The sequence below is a fragment of the Acanthaster planci genome, linkage group LG07 (genome assembly GCF_054643075.1).
Source record: "Acanthaster planci isolate LZ-2023a linkage group LG07, COTS_SCS, whole genome shotgun sequence".
Taxonomy (NCBI): Eukaryota; Metazoa; Echinodermata; class Asteroidea; order Valvatida; family Acanthasteridae; genus Acanthaster; species Acanthaster planci.
This window is the reverse complement of record NC_141783.1, coordinates 11,228,758-11,250,472: the sequence shown is the minus strand read 5'-3', so window position 1 is coordinate 11,250,472 and position 21,715 is coordinate 11,228,758. Positions and strand designations below refer to the sequence as shown.

At 42.9% G+C, this 21,715-nt stretch overlaps 2 protein-coding genes across 2 annotated transcripts; one reads left to right on the top strand and one right to left on the bottom strand.

Moving 5' to 3' along the window:
* Nucleotides 1–11,191: 11,191 nt before the first annotated feature.
* Nucleotides 11,192–15,595, bottom strand: LOC110973696 (uncharacterized). Its single transcript, XM_022224702.2, has 6 exons — nt 15,282–15,595; nt 14,348–14,511; nt 13,655–13,745; nt 13,313–13,483; nt 12,630–12,727; nt 11,192–11,780 (listed from the first exon to the last, which is right to left on the bottom strand). The coding sequence occupies exons 1-6, from the start codon at nt 15,430–15,432 to the stop codon at nt 11,697–11,699; spliced, it is 759 nt and encodes a 252-aa protein (XP_022080394.2). The 5' UTR covers nt 15,433–15,595; the 3' UTR covers nt 11,192–11,696.
* Nucleotides 15,596–17,526: 1,931 nt separating this feature from the next.
* LOC110973693 (development-specific protein LVN1.2-like) lies at nt 17,527–21,702 on the top strand. Its single transcript, XM_022224701.2, has 6 exons — nt 17,527–17,825; nt 18,857–19,020; nt 20,097–20,187; nt 20,344–20,523; nt 20,700–20,791; nt 21,098–21,702. The coding sequence occupies exons 1-6, from the start codon at nt 17,708–17,710 to the stop codon at nt 21,173–21,175; spliced, it is 723 nt and encodes a 240-aa protein (XP_022080393.2). The 5' UTR covers nt 17,527–17,707; the 3' UTR covers nt 21,176–21,702.
* Nucleotides 21,703–21,715: the final 13 nt, after the last annotated feature.

Sequence of the window (21,715 nt, the reverse complement as noted above, 5' to 3'; positions counted from 1 at the left end):
ATCCGGTAGGCCAGATGTTTACACACTTCAACTCTTGTTTCCTCTCCTGCAGTTCCTATTAAAGGTGAATGTCATCGCGCTGTATGTAACCCTGGGTACAAAAATGTCGGTGTGGACGGCTAATACTTATTTTACAGTGTATTGTTATATTGTTCAAATACGCTTTGGTCTCACAAAACCGCATTGCTAAAACATCGAAGTTCATCTTTCTTGACATAATCAGTTTAGAATGTCCCGGAAAACGGTTTTATAGTATAAAACAAGTTTTGAGCTGTCCCGTCAAAATTCATAATTAATTGCCTGTGCAGAATACTAATTAGGCCTATACATCTTTGAAATAAAAACCATTATCATTCTTTCTACAGAGTCAAAACGACAGGAACACATGTCAACACAGTGGAAACTCTTTATTTAGAATTAATTAGATTTTAAATTCCGTTTTATATCGCGTACGCACGTTTTTTGTGAGTTCCGAGTCTTTCCTCTAAATACCAATATAAATTGACTGAATGGCGTAATATCTGTTTTCGATCATGAGTACAGATCACAATAAACCAGAATTTTTCGGACAAAATCCGTTAAAGCCTTCTTTTTGAAGAGAGAACGCCTTTAAACTACCACTCAACTTTTGCCGTTCGGAAGTTCACCTGCGGTAATTGGGTTGCGCTGGGGCGACAACTGAATCACGACTGGGCTAGGCAAAGAATTATGTCACAGTGGGACAAACTTAGACGGCATGGCCTCAGCATGACATCATCCAGAGACTTATGTCGGACGTTTCCACGGAAACGGGTTGATCCAACATTGTTAGAATTGTTGGTGACTTTACTTCAGTTTGGTGATTATGTATTGTCAAGGATGTTTTGAAGTGTCCCAGTTCCGGGGCAGATACATTTATAATTCCAGTTCAACTGTCACCCGTTATAAAGACTAAGATAAGCAACGCTAACCGTAGTAGGGTCAACCGTGCTGCGTTTTTCAGTCTTTTTGTTTGTTTGCTTGCTTGTTTGTTGGGGGGGTTGTTGGGGTGTTTGTTTGTTTGTTGGGGTGTTGGGGTGTTTGTTTGTTTGTTTGTTTGTTGGGCTGTTTGTTTGTTTGTTTGTTTGTTTGTTTGTTTGTTTGTCGCCAAGCAACGATTGCGACGTGAAAGCCCTCTTTGGTCAAATGTATTATGGCAGTAGATATTTTACCGTCGCTGACAATTGTTCCAAAACGATATTTTGCCGGAAGCCTTGTTCTGATTGGTCTTGGCGTAAGACGTCAATGATCTTTAACAATGGTGGCATTAATGTATTTGCACAAAACGACAGCCGCCCATTGAATACTTGTTCAGTCGGGCACCAAGATATCACTGCGTTGTGCATCAAAAATTAACATCGGCGCTCTATCAATCCAAACAGTCATTATATGTGTAAATTTCCCATGTGGGTATAGCTATTCGCTGAAAAGATTTGATCATCTATGGTGCCCTTGACTTTCCACTATGCACTGCGGTCATGCCGCCACGTTCGTCCTTCTTTTCTCAGTACCGTATCGCAATGGACGTGTCTTTCAGACATCGAGTTTTTCGAGTTCCGATTCCCTACACGGTTCTGTGCCCACTTAAATCATCCGGTCTTAATTCCTTAATGATTTTGTACCGTGGTTTTAATTTTTTGTTGGTAAGAGTGCTATTTCTTTTCTTTTTTCTTTCTTTCTTTCTTTTTTTTTTTGGTGCCTTTTTCTGTCTCTTTCTGCGTGTACATTCTGCAGGTAGGAACGGTCAACCCAACACCCCCATAGGCCCGGCCGCTTGAGTGGACGCATTCGCACGATAGCGGTCCTTATACATGTTATCCACACAATCCTAGCTGAATGAGAAGGTAGATTGTAATTTTAGAGGTTCTTCCCTTGTAACCACTCGAGCGGGCGTTCCCTTATTTAAGCAGTCGTTGTGAATTCAGGCCTAATGGCTTGAGTGGGCGATTCTCGATAAGCGGTAGGACGGGGACAAGGATTAGCTGCGTGTGTGTTTCACCCGTATCTATTTTTTTTATTTTACACCTTTAGACATAAATTACAAAGCGAATTAAAAATGAAAACCGGGGCTGTCAAGGTCAAACAAAAGTATAAAAACTGTCATCAAAAGATGTGTTAGACCAGACCCCGGTTCCAAAACACGATAAAAAGGCGGGAAATACCAGGAATAGAGAAAATTAAACACCAGAGTTCCAGAACAAGGATACTGAATTAAAACGAAAAATATAAAAATATGAAACGCAATACATAAAGAAACTGTATAAAAAAATCCAAGTAGATTTTCGGCAAAAGAATTACCTGATGAGATAGGGCAGACCAAAACAAAGGTAAACATGCGGAAAGAACAACAGCCAGAATTGGAAAGGACCTTTAAAAAGTCAAGAATAAAAAGGTATTGCTGATAAATTCCAAAATATAATGCTGAAATTATACATGGAGTTGACAAAAAACGTATGTGGCTCTGACAAGGATAGGCCTTAGCCGCGAGCGGGGGGGGTCGCTAACGGGATGTATCTCCTGCTTGTCAGTCGTGCACGGTAGCCGACTGATGCGGCTAGATCGAGCCCGTGTTGTTCGCATGAGCTCTGATCTCTTACGGGATGAGGGATAGGCCAAGCTGCATGAGTGGGCACTCCGTTTCTTAAGCGGCTCAGACGAGGACTCCAGCCTTAACCGCGACGCTAAGCTCCGGGAAACTTCTGACTCATAACCATTCTATCTCTCCGCCCTCCAACAGACCGCCTAGTTAACCAAGCCAGCGCTTCCAGCGACCGTCGAAGACGCAACGAGTCGGCTGTTTGAACGCCTGTGGCTCACAAAAGCCAGCGGACCAATGGGGCTCCTCTCCCCTCCGACGCCCGCAACGGCTACTGGCCATCGTAGCTCTGCTACATGCAAGACCGAATCCTCGGTAGTATACCGGCCGACCAGACACGTAGTCGGCCTCATACCGACAACGCCTGGACGGGCCCTCCGCGTTCCACCGGGTCAGGCCCACTTGATGATTCCTCGGCTCACGGTTCCGGGACACCCAACAAGAATTCACCGGGCACCGTGAAGCCTAGCGGGCTACTACGCCAGCACGCAAGGCCGCATCCTCGGTAGCATCGGTTGACCGGACATCTAGTCAGCCTCATACTGCGGCTCCTGCTTTCAGCTTTGTATTTCCGGGAAACCGGGGCCTTCCTCGGCTGGCCCATCGCCCCAAGAAGACGGCGTCCGTAACCTGAGCCAAGTTCCCGCCTGCCCCCAGGGGATGAGCCTCCGACCTCACCCACCGTGTCGGCTGCTAATTCACCCCTGCGTTTCAGACCCGAGGGCGAACGGCCTTCTTCTTCATCGGTTTGTTCAAAAACAGATAAGAGACGTCATTCCAAGCAACGGGAACAACCCCTGAACCTTGGATGACAGCGTTCCAGTCTATTAACGAATCTCTGTCCTCCCTTGTCGACTGCCTGAGCGGACAAACCCACAGCGGCTTCTGCCGCTCCAGACCCGGACCTACCTTTCCCGTTTCCTGCAGCCTCAGCCCGTTCTGCAGTCACAGACAACTACTTCGAACGTAGAACTCGCCGAGGTCTAAGCCAAGCTGGTGTTCCCCTTCTAGAACATTCTGAGCATCCAGGAATCCCACTCTGACACGACTGTGCTTCAGTCCGAGCAACAGACCAGGTCGCCAAAAGATGACATCGACTTTGTCGGCGATTTTCCCCTTTCAATTTCGATATCCTGGCGTGACAGTGATGCCAATCCCTCTTGGGTCAACGTCCCGTTGTTTCCGGGACGGCCCTTATAGAGGCGATACTGGACTACGGAGCCTGCCAGCCATTCGCGCGGTTAGGGCCTCCGAACTCTACACACCCTGTCTTCCGGCTACCTTCTCGGAAGAATAATTCTACCCTGGCCTTCTTGGTCCCCCAGCCACAGACGTGTATTAATAAAATCCGGACTCGCAATGCCCATAATCAGCTTGAATCCACTCGCGGCCATTTTACCGAACCGACTACAAAGCTTTCCTGGCAATGCCTGCCTTTGTTCTTTATGACGTCAATAGAAGGGAGCCAACCCACGCTTTTATATTCGGCTCGGTAAAATGGCCGCTGGTCGGCTTCTTTTTCATACAAAGGCGTTGCAAGTCCAGGTTTTTTATACACATCTGTGCCCCCAGCCCGCTCTGGGAATACCCCCTATAGAGACAGCGCCAGGCAATGCGGGTTCAACACCGCCCGCATCCTGGGCATTAGTACCGCCTTAATCTCCTTATTCATGCCGCGTGTCTTACAAGGCTGGCGGTGGGAAGAACCCACACTACTTGTGCGCCAGCCCTGCTGAGCGCTCCAACACCTCGGACCTCTGTTCTCAATCACCCTTCATTGGGGGCATGCAGGTATGGGTGCATTGCACATGTTACCTGACCCCCCCCCCGCGTTAGTCGGTGAGACTCCAGTGGACGTAACACATTTACGCAAGCACAATGCAGACCACAGCGTAGGTAACCGGTCTACTCTGCCGCCGAGGTTTCTGTTTACCATATGTTGTCCAATCGTTCTCATTCCTCCCTACACCCGGGACTAGACTCGAACCAGCCGTTCTTTGGGATATTCAGTACACACTACACCCTATCATTAACCTGCGCACCAACCCTCGACTGGTGTCCGTCCCACCATAGCGAACGGTGGGTCCGGCACTACACGAAAAACAGAAAAATGAAGACGACTCCTCCAACAACAGTGCAGCATACAGGAACGAGAGAAGCGAAACTTGACACTCCAGCCACCGCCAAACCACAAAAAACCATACGTGGCACCGTGCTGGTCACCAGGAAGAAACAATGGTCAGTAGTCCGTGGTAGAAAAGCTTCTCCAAACTATAGGACGTGCGAGTAAAAGTTCACCTCTAAAGGAAACTCCGGTGGATTGGTGTACAAAATGGAAACGGCAGTACATTAAACAAGTTCCCAGAATGGCTAAAAAGTAGGCAAAATTTGCGGATAAAAACGGTGCAATGAATAAATTGACCACCGCCCGTGGTGAGGTTAAAGCGAGAGAGAGAGGGGGAAAATGTGCATGTACTCGGCCAGAGAGGGTGCGTGCAGGGAAAAAAACAAGTGTGTAAATAGAAGACTAACAATTCGGAAGCTGATTGGATAAACAGAGGGAAGCTAGTACGTATTCAAAAGGCAGTAAATAATTATAATAAACCAGCTCCCTGGTCAAGAAAAGAACGCGGCTACAAGGTTATATATAGTCTGGCTGCTACACACCTACAAAACCTTTCTTTCTCTCTTGGATTCATGTCTGCCTGGTTGTTCGGACGAACTCATTGAATCCCAGTCTCTCCTGACACATGTAGTTATTGCGTGTACACAGGGTCCCTCTTACTGTAGATTAACCCCTGTCAGATTCAACCCAGGGTTTTTGGGACTTCAATTGTCTGATTCCCATTCCAGTTCTCTCACGTAAATTCAAGTTCTTCTACTTCATTCACGGCAAAGTAACTCTCTAGCCTCGACCCTGTCACGCTTTCAGTGTCCTAAGGGTCCTTACTCTGGTACCCTTTATCTCCTACTCCCACCAGCTAACCATTCCTGCAATCAGACATTCTGGTGACTGGCTTTTCTAGGCAGATGTACAGATGAGGCTGGAGCTTTCCTGAACATCACTTAGAAGCATACTAGCCATACAGGTTTCTTAATCTTCAGCTTTCTGTCGTTTTTCCACTCTCCGATTAAGTGAGTTCGGCTCTCGTCCTTTGTCTGTGCCTTCACAACGCAAGCATATTTGTGACCAGTGAAACCGTGGACGGATTCTCAACTGCTGGTTTCTACTGGCACTCCCCGAATTCTATGACTTACCCCTTTGTCCGAACTTTCAGATTTCAGGGACAAGAGTATGTTGGTTGTCTCATTGTGGCTTCGCCAGATAAATCACTACGGAGGTACGCTCTCCCTACTCCTCAAAACTACAGTTGTTCTTATGAACACCGGACTTCGAGATTAACCCGACGGTATAAAACCCACATCTCGAAGCCAACAGCTCATTAAATCAATACATATGCTTGCTCTCAGAAAAAGATATCACACAGTAGAATAGACACTTCATCACATTGTGTCAGAGACAGTTCCTTAGATACCAGACAACCGACTCTGCGCATTGCTGTCCCTTCCTTCACATGGAACATCTTGCTGCTGTTGTTCTGCGCCAGACCCCCTCGCCCTCAGGTCTTAGTCGCAGACAACCCTTTTCTTCTTCTTCCAATAGGCTACAGTTGTGGGGCGTGTAAGACCAACATTCCTCCCTCTGTTAACCTTACTCCCGACAATTTTGTCAGAATTGACCAGGCAGGAATGACACTTCTCTTTAAGTCGTTCAGACCTCCTAACCCTGAAGTCTGACTTTCCTAGATCCTTAATATCCCTTACATCTACATTAGTCCTCCCCACTTAGCTACGGCAATCCTTGTCGCTTTCGTAAAGAAAAACGAACATGGCGGCACGACCGCAGTACATAGTGGGAGGTCAAGGGGCACCATGGGTGATCAAGTCTTTTCAGCGAATAGCTATACACGCATGGGAAATTTGCATGTGTAGTGCTGTTCGGGTAGTTGTTCTCTAGTAGATTTACTGTGTGGGAGGATTCTACACGTAACGCGTATGTTTACTTGTACAAGATTTCTAAGACATCAATGCGTAGTCTGGTTCTCAGACCGATGAATCCAGCTATTCGATTTTGATTCTTTGGTGCGGTATCACCCAATGAAGTCATCCTGACAAAAAAACGACAAATTGGTCCGTTTTCCCGAAAATATCCGAAACACTCCGAACTCGTCGGATGGTGCCGTTAATGGTCGAACATTTTTGGCCGTGTTCACGCCACGGTACCGATCAGTGGGTGAATGTAAGCATTGACACCAACGTATACAGTCATAATGGATGTATTAACGGCGATGAATCCTGGAATTCTTGAATTAATACGCTAAAATCGAAGCTTGTATTGGTTCGTTTTGTATTTAAGATGAATGATGCGCTGCAACTTTAGCAAAGTGATAAACCTGGCATTAAGACCAACGCCTGCTACTACTGAACATGTTCAGTTTCAGAGGCAATCCAGCGGGTCTGGCTGAAAACCGTGTTAGTGCATTTGTATTGCGTAGCATTATGCTCATGTCCATACCCTAAATGAAATAAAAGGAGAAAATGAAATACGAAACGGCTTCAATCCAAGACCACGACGTCAATTTTATATTACCCACCACATCATGCGCAGACCAAGCCCCCTACACAGGGCGTCCCTGTTGACCCCTCGACATGTTGCGTCGTGAACTATATTTAGCCATTGGTGTTACCTGACCAGAATGTTATGAGTCGTCAAAAAGGGGGACTAGACTAGTTAGTGCAAAGCAGCGGGGTGCGTCCCTGTAAATAGGCCACAGCCGAGCTCATTAATAAAAGTTATACCGTCAAAATATTCTGTGTTACATGTAGAGAGTCCTGAGCGCCATGGAGTCAGGGAGTTGAAGAACTGTGGCACTGAACCTCTGGCCTTCATTTAGGGCTTCCAATTCTGAGCAATTTGGATGCAACTGGGTCCAAAAAAAGCGGCAGTATATTCAGCTGTTTTGTAGAGGTATGCATTTTCAAAATGGCTACTTTTCCGGGCAGGGAAATTTCCTTCCTTCAAAATTCATTAGTCAACCCACTACAAATTAAAAGGAGAATGAAAGAGGGCATGTCAAACAACATCTTTTTCGGTCCAGCTTGGACACTCTGTGAGAGTATTTTAAAAATAATTTTGGATTATAGGCATTTATCACTGGTGTCAATGGGAATTTACTTATAGGGGTGCACAAAGCGCGCTGGTCTAATGAGTCGTCAGAGGGCGCACAATACGTAATCCGTGATCGAGCCACGTATTCGGCCAAGACACCTATGGGTGCAGAGAACGAACTCAAGCCACGTTGAAAACTGTGTAAAATCAAAAATGTTCAAGGCTAAATAATACGCAAGTCGACATAACCGGAATTTCTCAAACAAAAATTGAATTTCAGCAAGATTGCCCTGATGGAAGTCTCCCAACTCAAGATGATCCGGGACCATATTTCCACAATCCCTGAATTTTTACTACCAACCAATATCCTTTTTTAAAAGACACTGCGGGGCGCTTTTGTGCAAATGAGCTCAGCAAAATTTTCCTTTAATTTTTAAATTAGTTCACTGCACTCATGGGGCCCGAGCGGAGCCGAGAGAGAACACAACTTTCGACCTTTTCAACCATGCCCTATTAAATAACTTTATACTGCAGGAAACTATTCACCGCTCGTACCATGTAGGCCTACCACTTTTGTCTGGATACCAGACCCAGTGATTCTGACTACTCTTCGAATCAAGGTCTGGTATTCCACCCAACGTCTACGTGACCAAGCCTGGAGGAATTCCCAGCCAGGTAAATAGGCTAGCTGTTGAACGTAATCTCCCGTATCCTAATGGCAGCTGTTGATCCTACAATATTTGACTTTACATTAAAATCGAAGGGCGCCTTAGCCGAAATCAACCAAACGAAATGCAGAATATATAATTCCCACACATGCAGGGTGCACCACTGTAATGAAATCGAAAAAACTCGGGCTCTCAACTTGTGACCCCTGATCATATCTATTTATATCCATGGGTGATACCTGACCTAAGATCTATTATCAAGAGTCGTCAGGGAATCTTACGACAGGGAATCACACTAGTACGACTTGTACATGAAGGTGCTCCTACTTTAAAACGTCGTACCGTGAATCAGACTTTAAAAGGCTTTAAGGGGGAGTTATTGGAAACAGCGGTCACTTCACACGGATCTTCCCTTGATGGCATTCGTCGAAAGAAATTAGCGAGATGTTTCACTACTTACGATGTCAACCGAGAATAGTAGACGGTACACTAATGTGTCGCAAAACGTGTTTTACAGCTCACCCACATCGGAACCCTACAGATTTCCTTCGTACTCGCACACTTTGAACGAACGAAATTTTTCAAGGTTTTATTTTGTTGTCCATAATTTCCTCTCACACCAGAAAGTAATACATGTAGCTACAATGATTTTAGAGGGTTTTGGAGTGAAAAAAGTGCAAAAGCTGATAGAAAATGACGTTGAAATTTGCCACTGTACATTTTCAATGAGCTGCTCATGCTTGCTTGGTCTTGCCATTTGTGCGCATCGCGCATAAATTAGAATTTATTAGTGGACGGGTCTATTGCCGTGCCTTTCGTCGCGAGTGCAGTTGCGCATGTTTTGCAACATGTCGCTCATGAGGGCGCTTTTTACACCATCCATTCAGCCCCCTTTCCACTGTATTACGAATTTAACCTCCAAATGGGATTTAAGTATGTGTAGGCCAACCCTCTTTACACGGTCTCGTCAATTGTTTGGCCAGTCAATTCGTTGAACTTTGTAAACTTAAGATTTAAAACTTCGCACAGTAATCGTCAGTGTATTTTTGTATGCCTTCACATTTAGCGGAGCTTCTTAACGGGACGACAACATCAGAAATTACGTTTTATTTCGAGGAAAAGGGTCTTGCTTTTTCCTTTTATTCATTTCGGGCCTGTAATGTGTTGACCCAAAGCCCCATCCCAAATATTTAAACCACACAGGAATATTGAACAGTGGCGTTGGAAATATGGGAAAGGTGGGGGGATGACTAGTGCGGCAATGGAAATTTGAAAAGCGGGGGGGGGGACCATATACACTATATAGGGAGTGATTTTCATGATCATGAAAGATGTGCATCTGTAATGTGTATCAAATTCATGTAGAATCTTACGTCACAATGGTATATTTCTGGCTTGTTAAAATTGCTTTCCCTTTTTAAAGATTTGCAAACATTTTAGTCGTTGGGAAATCCTGAAAATTCTTCACAATCAACTTTTATGTTTTTACTCGTCACAAAAAATGTGGGGGTGATTCAATAGCCAAATTCCCCTACCTCAAAAAGTGTGTGTGGGGGGGTATATACTCCCCACCCCCAGGATTTACGCCCATAATAGTGAACCTAATTATTCTTGTGGAACTACAATTTTTCGTACAGATATATCAATTCCGTCTCTCGTGAATAGCTGGCCCTTTTCAATCGCCCAAAACTAGTTCCGGCAGACCATCAGGTGATTTTTAGAAGACAATTGGCCCAACTTTTACTCTTTTTTCCCTACAGGTGGCTTTCAATCACTAGCTCCCAGGGGCTGAAAAAATACAATACCGCAACCATGGTCTGAAATTTCAGGCCCTTTGTGCAACTTTCAGTAATAAAAAATGTCCACTCAATAATGTCTAAAACACCCGGACAATGCTTTTCTAATCCTTTCGGGCTGTCTGGGAGAACGAAAAAGCCCTTAAAAAATCTCTTGTTATCGGGGTTTATTGCACTCCCCAAACGTGCACCATTGTGTTGATATAAACCCCTTTCCTTTGAAAATGACTGGCAGGGTTTTAGAATGGAATGCGTCCCACCTTTGGTGCACAGGTTGTTTGCTGATTCTTTGCAATCCCTCCACTTTCCAACTGTAAACTCAGGGTTGAATTAAGGGTTCCAAGGACTTTAGGCGCAAAAATTCCAGATAGGCCCCATTCTGCCCGAGACTGATTATTTTACTGTGCCAGACAGCACAGCAACCTTCAGCTTTTCATGGTGATGTGGTGAACTAGTTTTTGATGCTTTTGAGAAATTGAAACATAGAGAAGGACACTGAGCAGTCATAATGGCGTTCCGTTTTGGGGGCACGCTCCCATTACTTTCAAGTCTTATCAAAGTTCTGTAGGGTCCCAAACTTTCCGTAGGCCCTGGGCACAGTGCCAATACTGTGCCTGTTAAATAAACTGGCCCTCATAACACTTTCTACCATAATTATGACATCGGCATAGCTAAAGGCCAAAATATTATGTTCCAATCCACACTGTGTTTTGCTCCAATCACAAATATCTTCCATTGGTATTTGTAAGGACCAGCAGAGGACACAAAATATGAGTGGTTTTGACTCACCATTTCTTGTAAAAGGTTTCTCGTCGAAAAACAACAAAGAAATCCACTTTAAGGCATTAAAATATTTTCAATACACCCAAGTTTTCTGTCAGCCTTTAACGGCAAACTCATTGCAATGATTGCATGCATACAACAAGCACACAAGGAAGACGTATCAGTGTAGCGCTCTTTGTTTATTGTTTTCGTAGTAGAGTCTCTAAGAAAAAGATCATTATTTTCTCGGCAGTAGATGAAAATTTTGTAAAAAATGAAAACTGAATTGCCTAATTTCTAAATCTTTCAGAATCTCAGGACCTCGTTTGCTCCACTTCCTTCCTGACAATGTTTTGAAAAAGCCAAACTAAACTTTTTAAACGAGAACGATAATTTCCTGGGGCTGCTGCCACAAAGCTGACACAAATGTCACGTGATAGAAGCACCAGATTTTGTTGAAAAAAATGTGAATATTGCATTGTCGTGTCTGCATAGTTGTAGGTATAGACACGAAACAAGTGTTTTGTGTTTTTCTTTCTAAACTTATTTATGCATCGTCGCTTCAAGGAAAGTCTACAATGTCTACAACTGGAAATTTCGTAGGAATTCCACTGTTTTATCTCATTTTTATTTCTAGAAATAGTAAGTCATTCAGTCATCTCATCGAAGTTTAAACTTACGATCCATTACAAACCGATGTATGACATAGTTGGACTCAGTCTGACGATTTTCCGCAAACGCTTTGGAGTCTTGGAATTATCAGTGGCCCGCTAGTGAGAAACAACAGATAGGGGAAGATTTTTGTCTTTCCGCTAGTATTAAATCTACTAACCTGTAAAAATTCTTTAGAGATGACCCACTCGTCGACATCAAAAGTACCGCATCTAATTAGCATTTAAGAATTCTTATCAAACATGCACAAAATAACTGGCTTTTGGGAGTGAACGATTAGGATTTTCCCTCATTGTTGTGTTAGCTTTTTAAACGAACGTCATTATAGAGCACCTGGGATTTAACGGTGAGTCTTGAACCCAAATTTACCCTTCCCAGGGAAGCTCATGATGCCCAAGACACCACCCCCCCTCCGCCATTGTGCCACACCGGACTGACATTACATGTAGAATGTACGTCTGTCAAAGCTAGGAGTTTAAGATGTAGGCGTATCTTCGTTTCTTTTTTCGGAACAAAATGACAACCTCTTAAGGGACTGAAGCCCACGAAGCCCCTCCGCAGGTGTGTCACTAACGAACGTTGTCGGTTATAACGAACGCCGTCGGCTGTCGTTTTCGACGTCATATAGCCTAAGATATATCTTGCCTAGAAAATGTGTCTTTAAAAAGCTGAGTGCCAATTGCTTGCCTGTGTCAACGGACCCGTGAGCTAAAAGCGGAAGGGTGCGTCTGTACCAATGCTGGAACTAGCATGGAAATATCCTCTATAACATTCCCAAATTTTGTTGGTAATTTCCGCCCAGTAAATATTTTGAGGAGATGATAAACCGGAATCTATACACCATGTTTATTTGTCCGGATATTTTCCCGTGTCGCAGATTTATGTGGGGGAGGACATCTGCCGCTGATTTAAAAAAACATCACGTGCGCTAGCCGACGGTAACTTACCTCGAAACAGATAGCCGGGACATGAAACAGCTTGTCCTCGTCACAGATTCCAAGATGAAAGTCTGTGACATGTGAGCTTTCAGTTTGGAAAGTTGCACCTGCAAAAGTGAGCAGAGTTCTATTATAAACTGAGCACACTGGACAAAGCAAGAGACGTCATTAAACTTGGTATCCCCTTAAAAGAACAAACAAACTAAGGCTCACCCTCGTTCTATTTAATGACCAGGTTTACATGATGATCACAATTAAGGAAACTTAAGACTGCGTTATTAGGGTTTGTATGTTTGTTTGATGTGACTCGTTATTGGGTATTTTTTTCTTTTGCTTTGTTTCGTTAATAGTATGCCTTTAATTCTTCTATATTGGGTGTATGATTTTCAGGGCTGCCAAACATGGGTGTTTTTTGAAAACTCGGCTTTGCCTTGGTTTTGGGCTTCAAGCATTAGTTTCATTAAGGCTCCATGCAATTCTATTTTGCGCCAAATGTTATTTTCATTTGGTTCCAGTGAAGTAGACGTTTGAAAATGATTCGTGGGTCTCGGATAAAGACAATGCCGCAAGGAAACAGGGAATCTGATATTAAACTAGAGCTTCGGTAAGGAGCGTGAGGACAGTGGGAACTACCGAAGGATTCCAGACGCTTTAATATGGTTAATGATATGTTCGATCATGTTCCTGCTGACCAGTGTCCGGACTGACGTATCGTCCAGTCGAATATATCGGCACACATTCTTCTTTCTGCACAGTGCGCACGCGGTGCACGTCCTGCCCGGGATGTGTCTTCGACATGTACCATGAGTCAACCTCCACGGCACGATCACCCAGACTAGATGACCCAACGTAGGTGGCATCGTCTAGATGAGAGACATATCGAAGTTATAAATACGAATTTGGCTTTTGTCTGTTAACAGTAAACCAAAAGCTTTTGTCAGAAATAAATCAAATTTTAGGGAAGTAATTATTGCAGCATTTTCACTGAGCTACAAAGTGAAAGACAAAATGAACAGTTTGAAAATTTCCCTCACCCGATATACAGTCCTCGGGAAACTCGCCCTCCAATTCATTCGACCTGCAGATTAATTCTCCTCCAATCCTTGTAATGGAGTATGATACCCCCTGCATAAAACAACGAAAAACATTTGACCGCTAACCGAGAAAATGCTTGGTAGACTTGGAGTTCCAAAGTGAAGAAAGGTTTATGGAAATACTAGAAATAGGAATGAAAATGTGTTGAATCTAAAGCTTTCTTGCCCTTCTCTGTTGGACCACATCTCGTGGCCCAAACATCAACGAGGGGTCACCTCGGGTCTCATTAACTTTATGTTAATGACATGTTAAATGAATGTTAAATTTTAAAACAATTTCTCGCAAGTAGGACCGTTGAACTTTGGAATACCATGGTATGGCTTCACTAGCTGAGCGACTCGGCTTTTCCCAAGTCTGTTTTCCCTAAAGCTTGACAGTTCTGTGGGTGCAAAGACCGGCGGCTCTATATGGGTTGGGTAACAAGACAATACCTCTTCCCTCTAAAGAGTCATTTAAAAATACATTTCTGAAAAAGAACTACTAGAACTACTTTATTTGCCTTCCTCCCCAAAGCGTGTAAAAACCCCCAACCTTAGCCCAGTGCTTGAAACGCCCCAACAGAAATCCTCAGATTTCCCCCACCCTTCAAATTGCCTCTCCCCTTGTAAATTGGATACTGGATCGGCACGTACTGACTGGTAGTCGTCGATGGTATGGTAGCTCTCCTCGGTCCCGTTGAAGAAGCCTAGGTGGATGCGGCTGGCAATCTTCTCAGCGATCCTGTCGTATGCCCCAGTGGCTTGCTGCATCTCAACAATGAGTCCCGCTTCCCCCAGTGAGTACGTCAGGAAGTGAGCTGCGATGGTTTATGAGACAGAACACGCAATATGACCTGGCATATTCAAAACTGTTTAGCGAAACTTTGAAGGTCGTTGCAATAACAAACAGGAGCATGATTAATTAGGCCTAGAGTTTTAAATCTTTTTTCCACGTGGAAGAATTAATTGAAAAATGACAAGGACAATAATTGAAATTTAATGTCCTCATGCCATCAGTTTTTAGTCTAAGTGTCGGGAAGGTCCATTGTGTTTTACAGAAAAACAATGCACGACTTTTATAGTCCCTTTCTTCTCCTGTGGGCCTAATAATTTATTGTTAAGACGGGTCACATCGATATAGACTTTATAATTATTTTGATTGCATGTACAATGAAATGTTGCTGTAGATGTTCATCATAAGCTCTTCGTAATTGAAAACTGGTTGTGGGTCTGATCGAATTTGAGATGGTCAGTCCGATCCGATGGCTCTAGGCGAACTTCCGAATCCGATCCAAATCCGACAAAAGACTAGTGCTGAATCTAACCCGAACCCTTGTTGCCCCTTTTGCAAGTCACCAACTACGTGTACGCGTATATTCTAAAAATTAATGAATTTGGATGAAACCAAAGTCGACATTCCTTTCTAACCTGCAACTGCGTTAACCAGAGTTTTCATTTACTGCAATCATGCAAAGCGATGAATTTTGTCTCCCAAATAGAGCACTACTGCATAGTGGAGCTGTATGTTGGGCTGCAGCTACGCCGCAACGGAAAGCGTTACGTAAAACGTACTCGAAAGGGAACTTACTCGACTTAAACGTGAAGTAACTCGGTGCGCAGCATGGTTTCGGCTCCTGCTCCCGTAGGTCCCCGTAAAAACCAGCAACATCTGGCGGTACCTGAACCTTAGCGGCTGCTAAAGTTACAAGTATGAACCCTACGGCCACAAATGTATGCATCCTGATAACAAATCTATTTGTCTTAATCTAGTCAACCTGCACCAGTCAAATGAAGTAAGTTTCTGATACTATGTACATGCGGGGATGCGCTATTGTGTTTCAGGCACTGGCTGAAACGTGAGCCAGTGACGGTCTTTTTATTGTTATATTGTAGGCTCTCCCTAGCCACTGAAACCTTGACCTGGATGCAAAGAGGAATCTACACTACCGCTAAGTTGAAAGATGACTTGAAAGGAAATTCGGGGTCAGATTCGTTGCCGTCCATCCACGGAATCGATTCTTGATGCCCTCAACGTGAGCACTCTGTCCACGCGCAGGTCCGAGGGTCTAACCACCCACCCCCTCCAAAAAAATAAATAAAATGTGGGAAAATTACCAAGAGAACTTATTCATAGTAAGTGCACCAATACCACTGTTAACAGTCATTTCATGTTTCAGCATCATTTCCGCTTGGACGCAAAAAATGAGACATTAAAAAAAAACCTGCCCTGGAAAAAATCCGCCGCTGTTATTGATATATTTAGCCAATATCGACTAGTTTAGTTACTATGGAACTTGATACTCCTTTCCCCATTCTTTTTTCAGATTTATTAGTTTATTCCGAAGTTAACCTAACTTATTTACGCGAGCATGGCCAAGAACATGTTTCGGCTTTCTGCCGATGTCCATTAGCTAGATTTTTGGGTATCATTACACATTTTAATGGCTCATTATCACACATTATGATGTTTGGAAATCGAACTAGGGTTTTATATCGTGGCAGGATCTGAATTGCGATGATGGCCACCATCCTTTGAATCACATTTTGCACATTTCAATCAAATCAATCAATTGCACATTTATAACAATGGCATATTTGCGTGTATTTCTGTCCAAGTTAGCGGAGTCTTGTGGCTTTTTGACGTGTAAAAAAGATCCGAAGGTAAAAATGTGTTTTCAAAACAACACCAAGATGCTATGCACATGCATGAGCATGCAGTATGACATGGAAGCCTTTTCGAGACGGTTCTGATAGACTACTCATGGAATTTTTTGGGGGGCCGCGTGATGTCGTCCTTCAATGGCCCATTTTTCATTAAAGAATAATTTCCAGTTCCTGAGTAATGCTCATTCTTTCTGTAGTGTAAGCAACCTCTTTGCTAGTTCTCTTTATTAAAAACAGGCCCCTAGTAACCGCTTGTCAGGGGCATCCTGCAATCAGAATGCGGTGAAGTGAATTCCAACACCGAGGCAGACGAGCTTTCGCGACGAATAGGTGCAGTCAAGCTGGTCCTGATGCATTGTTAGCTCAACTTAGCTGAGCTTTGACTACGCTATTGGGAAACAGACAGGAAAAGATTCTTTTCAACCCAGGAATTTCATGAAGGTCGTCAAACTGTTTTTAATCCGTTTTTTCAGGACTGTAAAGAAAAAATATAGGGAGCTCTTTGTTGGGAATGAACACGGAGAGTCGCACCAAGGTTGTACTTAGGGCCCGAGTTGGAGTAAGTTTCGGCATCGGAGTGGTGACGTGCAAGTGAATTGTCAGTGACCACAGGAAGGCCTTAGCATGGAAATATAGGCCCACTTAACACGGAGAATAACGCCAAATTTGACGAGTAATCTGTCAAGAAATAACTAATGTTCCCTGCCCCTCAATTATGAAAAGACACGACAATCATCCATTTTTCAAAGCCAGGTGACACTTGTTTGTGACATTGGTTTTTTATATGTAGTACCGTACATTGTTCGGTTTGATCAGCTTCATTAGATTGTAGAGCGCGTCATTGTCGTTATTACAATAGCCTTATGGAATACCACTGTGGCAATATAAATTGCGTGAATTCCCAACGTAAATAAATTGGAATCGCGACAGTTCCTTATCCCAATAATACATCATCTATTTTCTGACATGAAAAGTGGATTTTACATGTTCCTTATTTAACATGCATAGTTATTCAGTGTTCAAGGATAACAAGGCAAATCGTGTTGGTGGTTTACAATACGGCATGGCATGGTACAGGCTTTCCCCGTAGATAGATCTCTGGCGTAGCTGAAAGGATGTATGATCTGCATGACTGGTTCTATTGAGAAGCCAAATTTCCGAAGGTTTTCAACTTCAGATTCTGCTTTCTGCTGTATAACTACCCTGGGTATTTTTACAAGCAATCCTCCTCAAACTTAACGCTTGGGGAAAATGTGTCGTTAGCATCGGGAACAGCCGTGTCCACCCGTTCTCGGCGGTCGTGCGTGCATGCAGACTGAAGCTTGCGTCTGAAGTCCGTTGTATCAAGCAATGCTAGCTATGGCGTGTCGCGTGGTACTGGCAGTGCTCTGTCTCCTTTTGGTGGTCGAAATTTGGGCCGAAGAACCTCAACCATGTTGCTGGATTAATCAGATGACCGGAAAGTTCGGTGAGCCTGTAGTCTACAACAGATATTTGTTAGACTGTAAACTCCACATCAGAATGAATGCATATATATATTTGGAAATAGGCCTACCCTTCAGTAAATGCAAACTTTGGAAGTAGTTTTCCACATTTTGTCACACACGTCATTTCTGTAAGGCGATTGTTTACATGTACCTGTGTTTTCAAAACTTCTATACACAATCACAAGTTACCTGTGTTCTCAAAGCCTATGCACACAAACATTTGTTCATTTTATTAACGTGTTGAAATCCAATATCAAATTTCCACTTCTTGTGTGCCAAGCGGGCGTGTAGATCGCCAGATTTCGGTTGATACCAACGTTGGAACTTTTTTTTTTTTTTAATTCTCAACGTTTAATGGATTTAAGACAACGTTTTCGCTGAACAGTTATTTGACGCAAAACACGCAAAAGAAGTCAGGAAAGTTACCAGTGTTTCCGATATGGTTATAAATTTGCAAGTGTCCGGGGCCCCTCCAAAACATGTTATACTTTTGAGTAGAGATGAAGCTGGCTGATCCTACTTTTGAATGAAGCAATAAGCATTTTACTCTCTTACAATGTTGTTATTTCCTTTTGCAGTCAAAACAGACGAAATAGATTTACCTCTATGTGTTGACATCAAAATTAACATTGATTGTTTTTTTATTTCGAAAAAGAAATCACTGTCTGGTGTCAATCCAGTTTCATATACACCATGTATGTACATGTAGCCTCCATACTGATTCGCATTTACTACGGGTTGGGAAGTGTATTATAACAAATCGAAAATAGTAGAAGCATCAGGAAAACACTCCTGACGTAATGGTACCCTTCGGCTCCCATTTGCTGTGCTATCATGCTATGTGCCTTTATAGCATTCTGTAATACGTGGATTTTTTCAGCTGAAGAACAGTCGCCTTTTCTTCATAAAATCCATAGAAATTAAAACTTTCATTCCTGAACTCAAACTTTGTCAACAGTTTAACCCTGCATCACGAGCAATGTTCTCTTCTTCGTTTACCGCAACCCCACAGAACTCCAACAGACTGAAGAGCTGGAAGGCGGGACGGTGGTCCTTGAGACAACCAATGCCGAGTTTGCTTACGATAAGACATTCAGCTGCAAGGCCTTTATCTTCACTGAGACTTTTGCTAATGGTACCCAGCGAGTCGACCGACTCGTGGAGTTCTACAATCGTGTAAGTTTCATAAAAACTTTCATTACAACTACGTATACCGCTTTCAGAGGACTGTCTTCATTTTTCTAGCTTTTTAAAAGACTGCAGAAGAAATTGTTGATGAGCAATTTGCATTTTATATATAGAGACATCTCAACAATCTTCGGCACCGATGAACCGAACCCAACATTGTAATTAAAATCCCCAATATTGCACTAAAATCAGTCGTCTTATTTTTTTAAAGCTACACATGTATACTGCAATTCTTTGTGCACAGCATTCAGTAAAATCTCTGAATGCACCGGTCATTTTGATTTTTAAGTATAAAATTTAGTATGCATGAATGAATGGTGAACGATATGGCCATGCGTTTCCATGTAAACAAAATCACACTCTTGAGTGGCCGTTATTCAAATCTCTAACAGCAGTCGTTTGTGCATGAATAATTGTAATTACTTTTCCAAATTACAAAGTGAACCACCCCTAACGTGAAGTAATCTTAAGCCGGGACAATCTTGACATGGCTTGTACTGACCACAAGGTGACCTCTCTATACTAAAAAAAAAAAAAAAACAGAATCGCCTTTTTGAGGACTGCAACTTGTAATTAGACTTTGGTTCAAATTGTTGCAATGCAAAACTTTGGTGTAAATATGAAATGTTCTACCCCGAGTTATCTGATTGCACATAAACATGATTCAAATTCCCAGGCTAAAGACGCTGTTGCTATGCGTCGTGATTTGGGGCAAGCTTCTTCCTAGTGACCACCATCTCTGAAATTGACTGATTCCTTTGCGCCCTTCTTATCCATTGACATAGTGTACAGATTCAAGACGTCTCTTACGGTACGTAACCGAGCAAAACCTTGCCCAGATCACGAGGTATAGCAACAGTTTCTTCAGCATGGAGAACTCAATTGTTATGTTGACGTGAATTGAAAGAAGTCAGTGTACCAGATTTTATTGAAATGTAACTCGCAAAAGGCTTATTACCAGGTTACTGTGGCGGTAATGGGAGGAGGACAGGCTTGACGTCTATGCAGTCATTTCGATGTTCTCAATTTACTTACTGCTTCATCTATTCTATTCAACCTCATAGGGAGAAGCTTACTACATCGAGGACAATCAAGGCCAGCAAAGATGTCGAAGGGGGCGGATTCCATTTCAGTTTCAAAAAAACTGCGTCCCTGGTAAATGTTTAGAACTTCTACTTTAGGAAGGTCATGTCCACAAATATGGCCCTTTTCTTCAGCCGTATAGTGATTAAGTGTCGCATTTTCAGAAGTGGAATAGTTTTGTAGATATATTAGTAATTTTCATTCATTTATTTTTTTTCATCGAGATAGAAAAGGCTGTGTACCAGGGTAACGTTACCCTTGGTGACGACGCCCTCTCCGGCAACACGTGGGAACTCAACTTCGCCCAAGGCGGTTACGTCGCTAACAGGACGTACTTGTTAGCCGCAGACTACTGTGTTCCCATCACCGTTAACTTTGTACTCATGAACTTCAACACGGACCCGCCAGGTCAGTACAAGTAAACTCGAGTCTTTATCTTCAAGCGTCAAATCTCTTCCATTTGAATCTCTCCTTTATTTCTAGGTTGGCTTGTACTACTGCATGCATATCTGAGGTAGGCATCAATCGAGTTTTGTTGTAATATTTTGTCGATTACAATTAGTGTTGATGTTGTCACTTTGCAGAAGCAAATGCTGGAACCATCGCCTATGCTGACATTGAACTTGGAATCTGTGACCGAGACAAGTTTTTCCACATTCCTGATGAATGTCCACAGGTAAACGAAAGAAATATAGACTGAAGAAAACTCAAATGTGACAGTGGCTCTATAATTTGTTTTCATGCCCGTAAATATTGCCAAATAAAGACTGCAAAGTAAAATGGCGAGAGCAAGCTCTCCAACTGGGAAGTGGTCCACTTTAAAGTAGTCATAACAGTGAAAGGTCACCTTTTGCCTTTCTTGTCATCTTAATCGGTATCACAGCCTGTAAAACTTCAGTGATGCCCTTTAATTCACTCCCCCTTTTCTTCTTCCCTACCTTTTGTTCATCTTTTTTTCTCTTATTCTTCCTCTATCAAACAGGACATTATGACGCCTTTCTTGGAGAAAATTTCGAAACGCTGTCAACTGCTGGAGATGCAGTACGAAGCATTTATGTGATTTCGAAGCGTAGATCAGCTACTAAAAGCTGTTGTTGAAACCTTCTAGATTAATACATTAAAGCTCAACAATGAAATAATGTACCTTATTAAACTGACTGAAACAGAAAATTTGACATTTACACTAAATTGTACGCTAATTCCTTTAGTTTGCTCTCAGTAAGGGACCTTCTGGTTTGAGACCTACACCAAAGGACAGAGAAATACAGAAATTGTACAAGGACGATTCTTTACAGGAAAACTGTTGGGTTGAAAAAAAATATAACTTCGTTTTCAGCGCCTTATTTTCAGTTCTGGAGGAATGCAAAATTTAGAAGATGAATACATTATCTCTTAAACTAAAGAATGTATGTGAACCCTTTTTCCTTTTTTATTGTGAAATTGTTTTGAAGTTGTCATTTTCATGCTAGGGAAGCCACCCAGAGATCGCTGAATCGAACCACTATTATTATCGTTCCGGGCAGTCAATGTTGAGTTACTCGACGTATTTTACATGTAAGAATAAAATTCATTTTCTTGGAAAACAGACACATGATTCTTG

Coding starts and splice junctions, on each gene's coding strand:
- LOC110973696 (XM_022224702.2), bottom strand. CDS start 15,432: ATGCATACATTTGTGGCCGTAGGGTTCATACTTGTAACTTTAGCAGCC. Junction 12,728..13,312: donor ATACGTCAGTCCGGACACTG/GTCAGCAGGAAC, acceptor TCACTTTTGCAG/GTGCAACTTTCCAAACTGAA. Junction 11,781..12,629: donor TCCCGGCTATCTGTTTCGAG/GTAAGTTACCGT, acceptor GTTTCTCACTAG/CGGGCCACTGATAATTCCAA.
- LOC110973693 (XM_022224701.2), top strand. CDS start 17,708: ATGCTAGCTATGGCGTGTCGCGTGGTACTGGCAGTGCTCTGTCTCCTT. Junction 17,826..18,856: donor TCAGATGACCGGAAAGTTCG/GTGAGCCTGTAG, acceptor GCAACCCCACAG/AACTCCAACAGACTGAAGAG. Junction 20,524..20,699: donor CTTCAACACGGACCCGCCAG/GTCAGTACAAGT, acceptor GTCACTTTGCAG/AAGCAAATGCTGGAACCATC.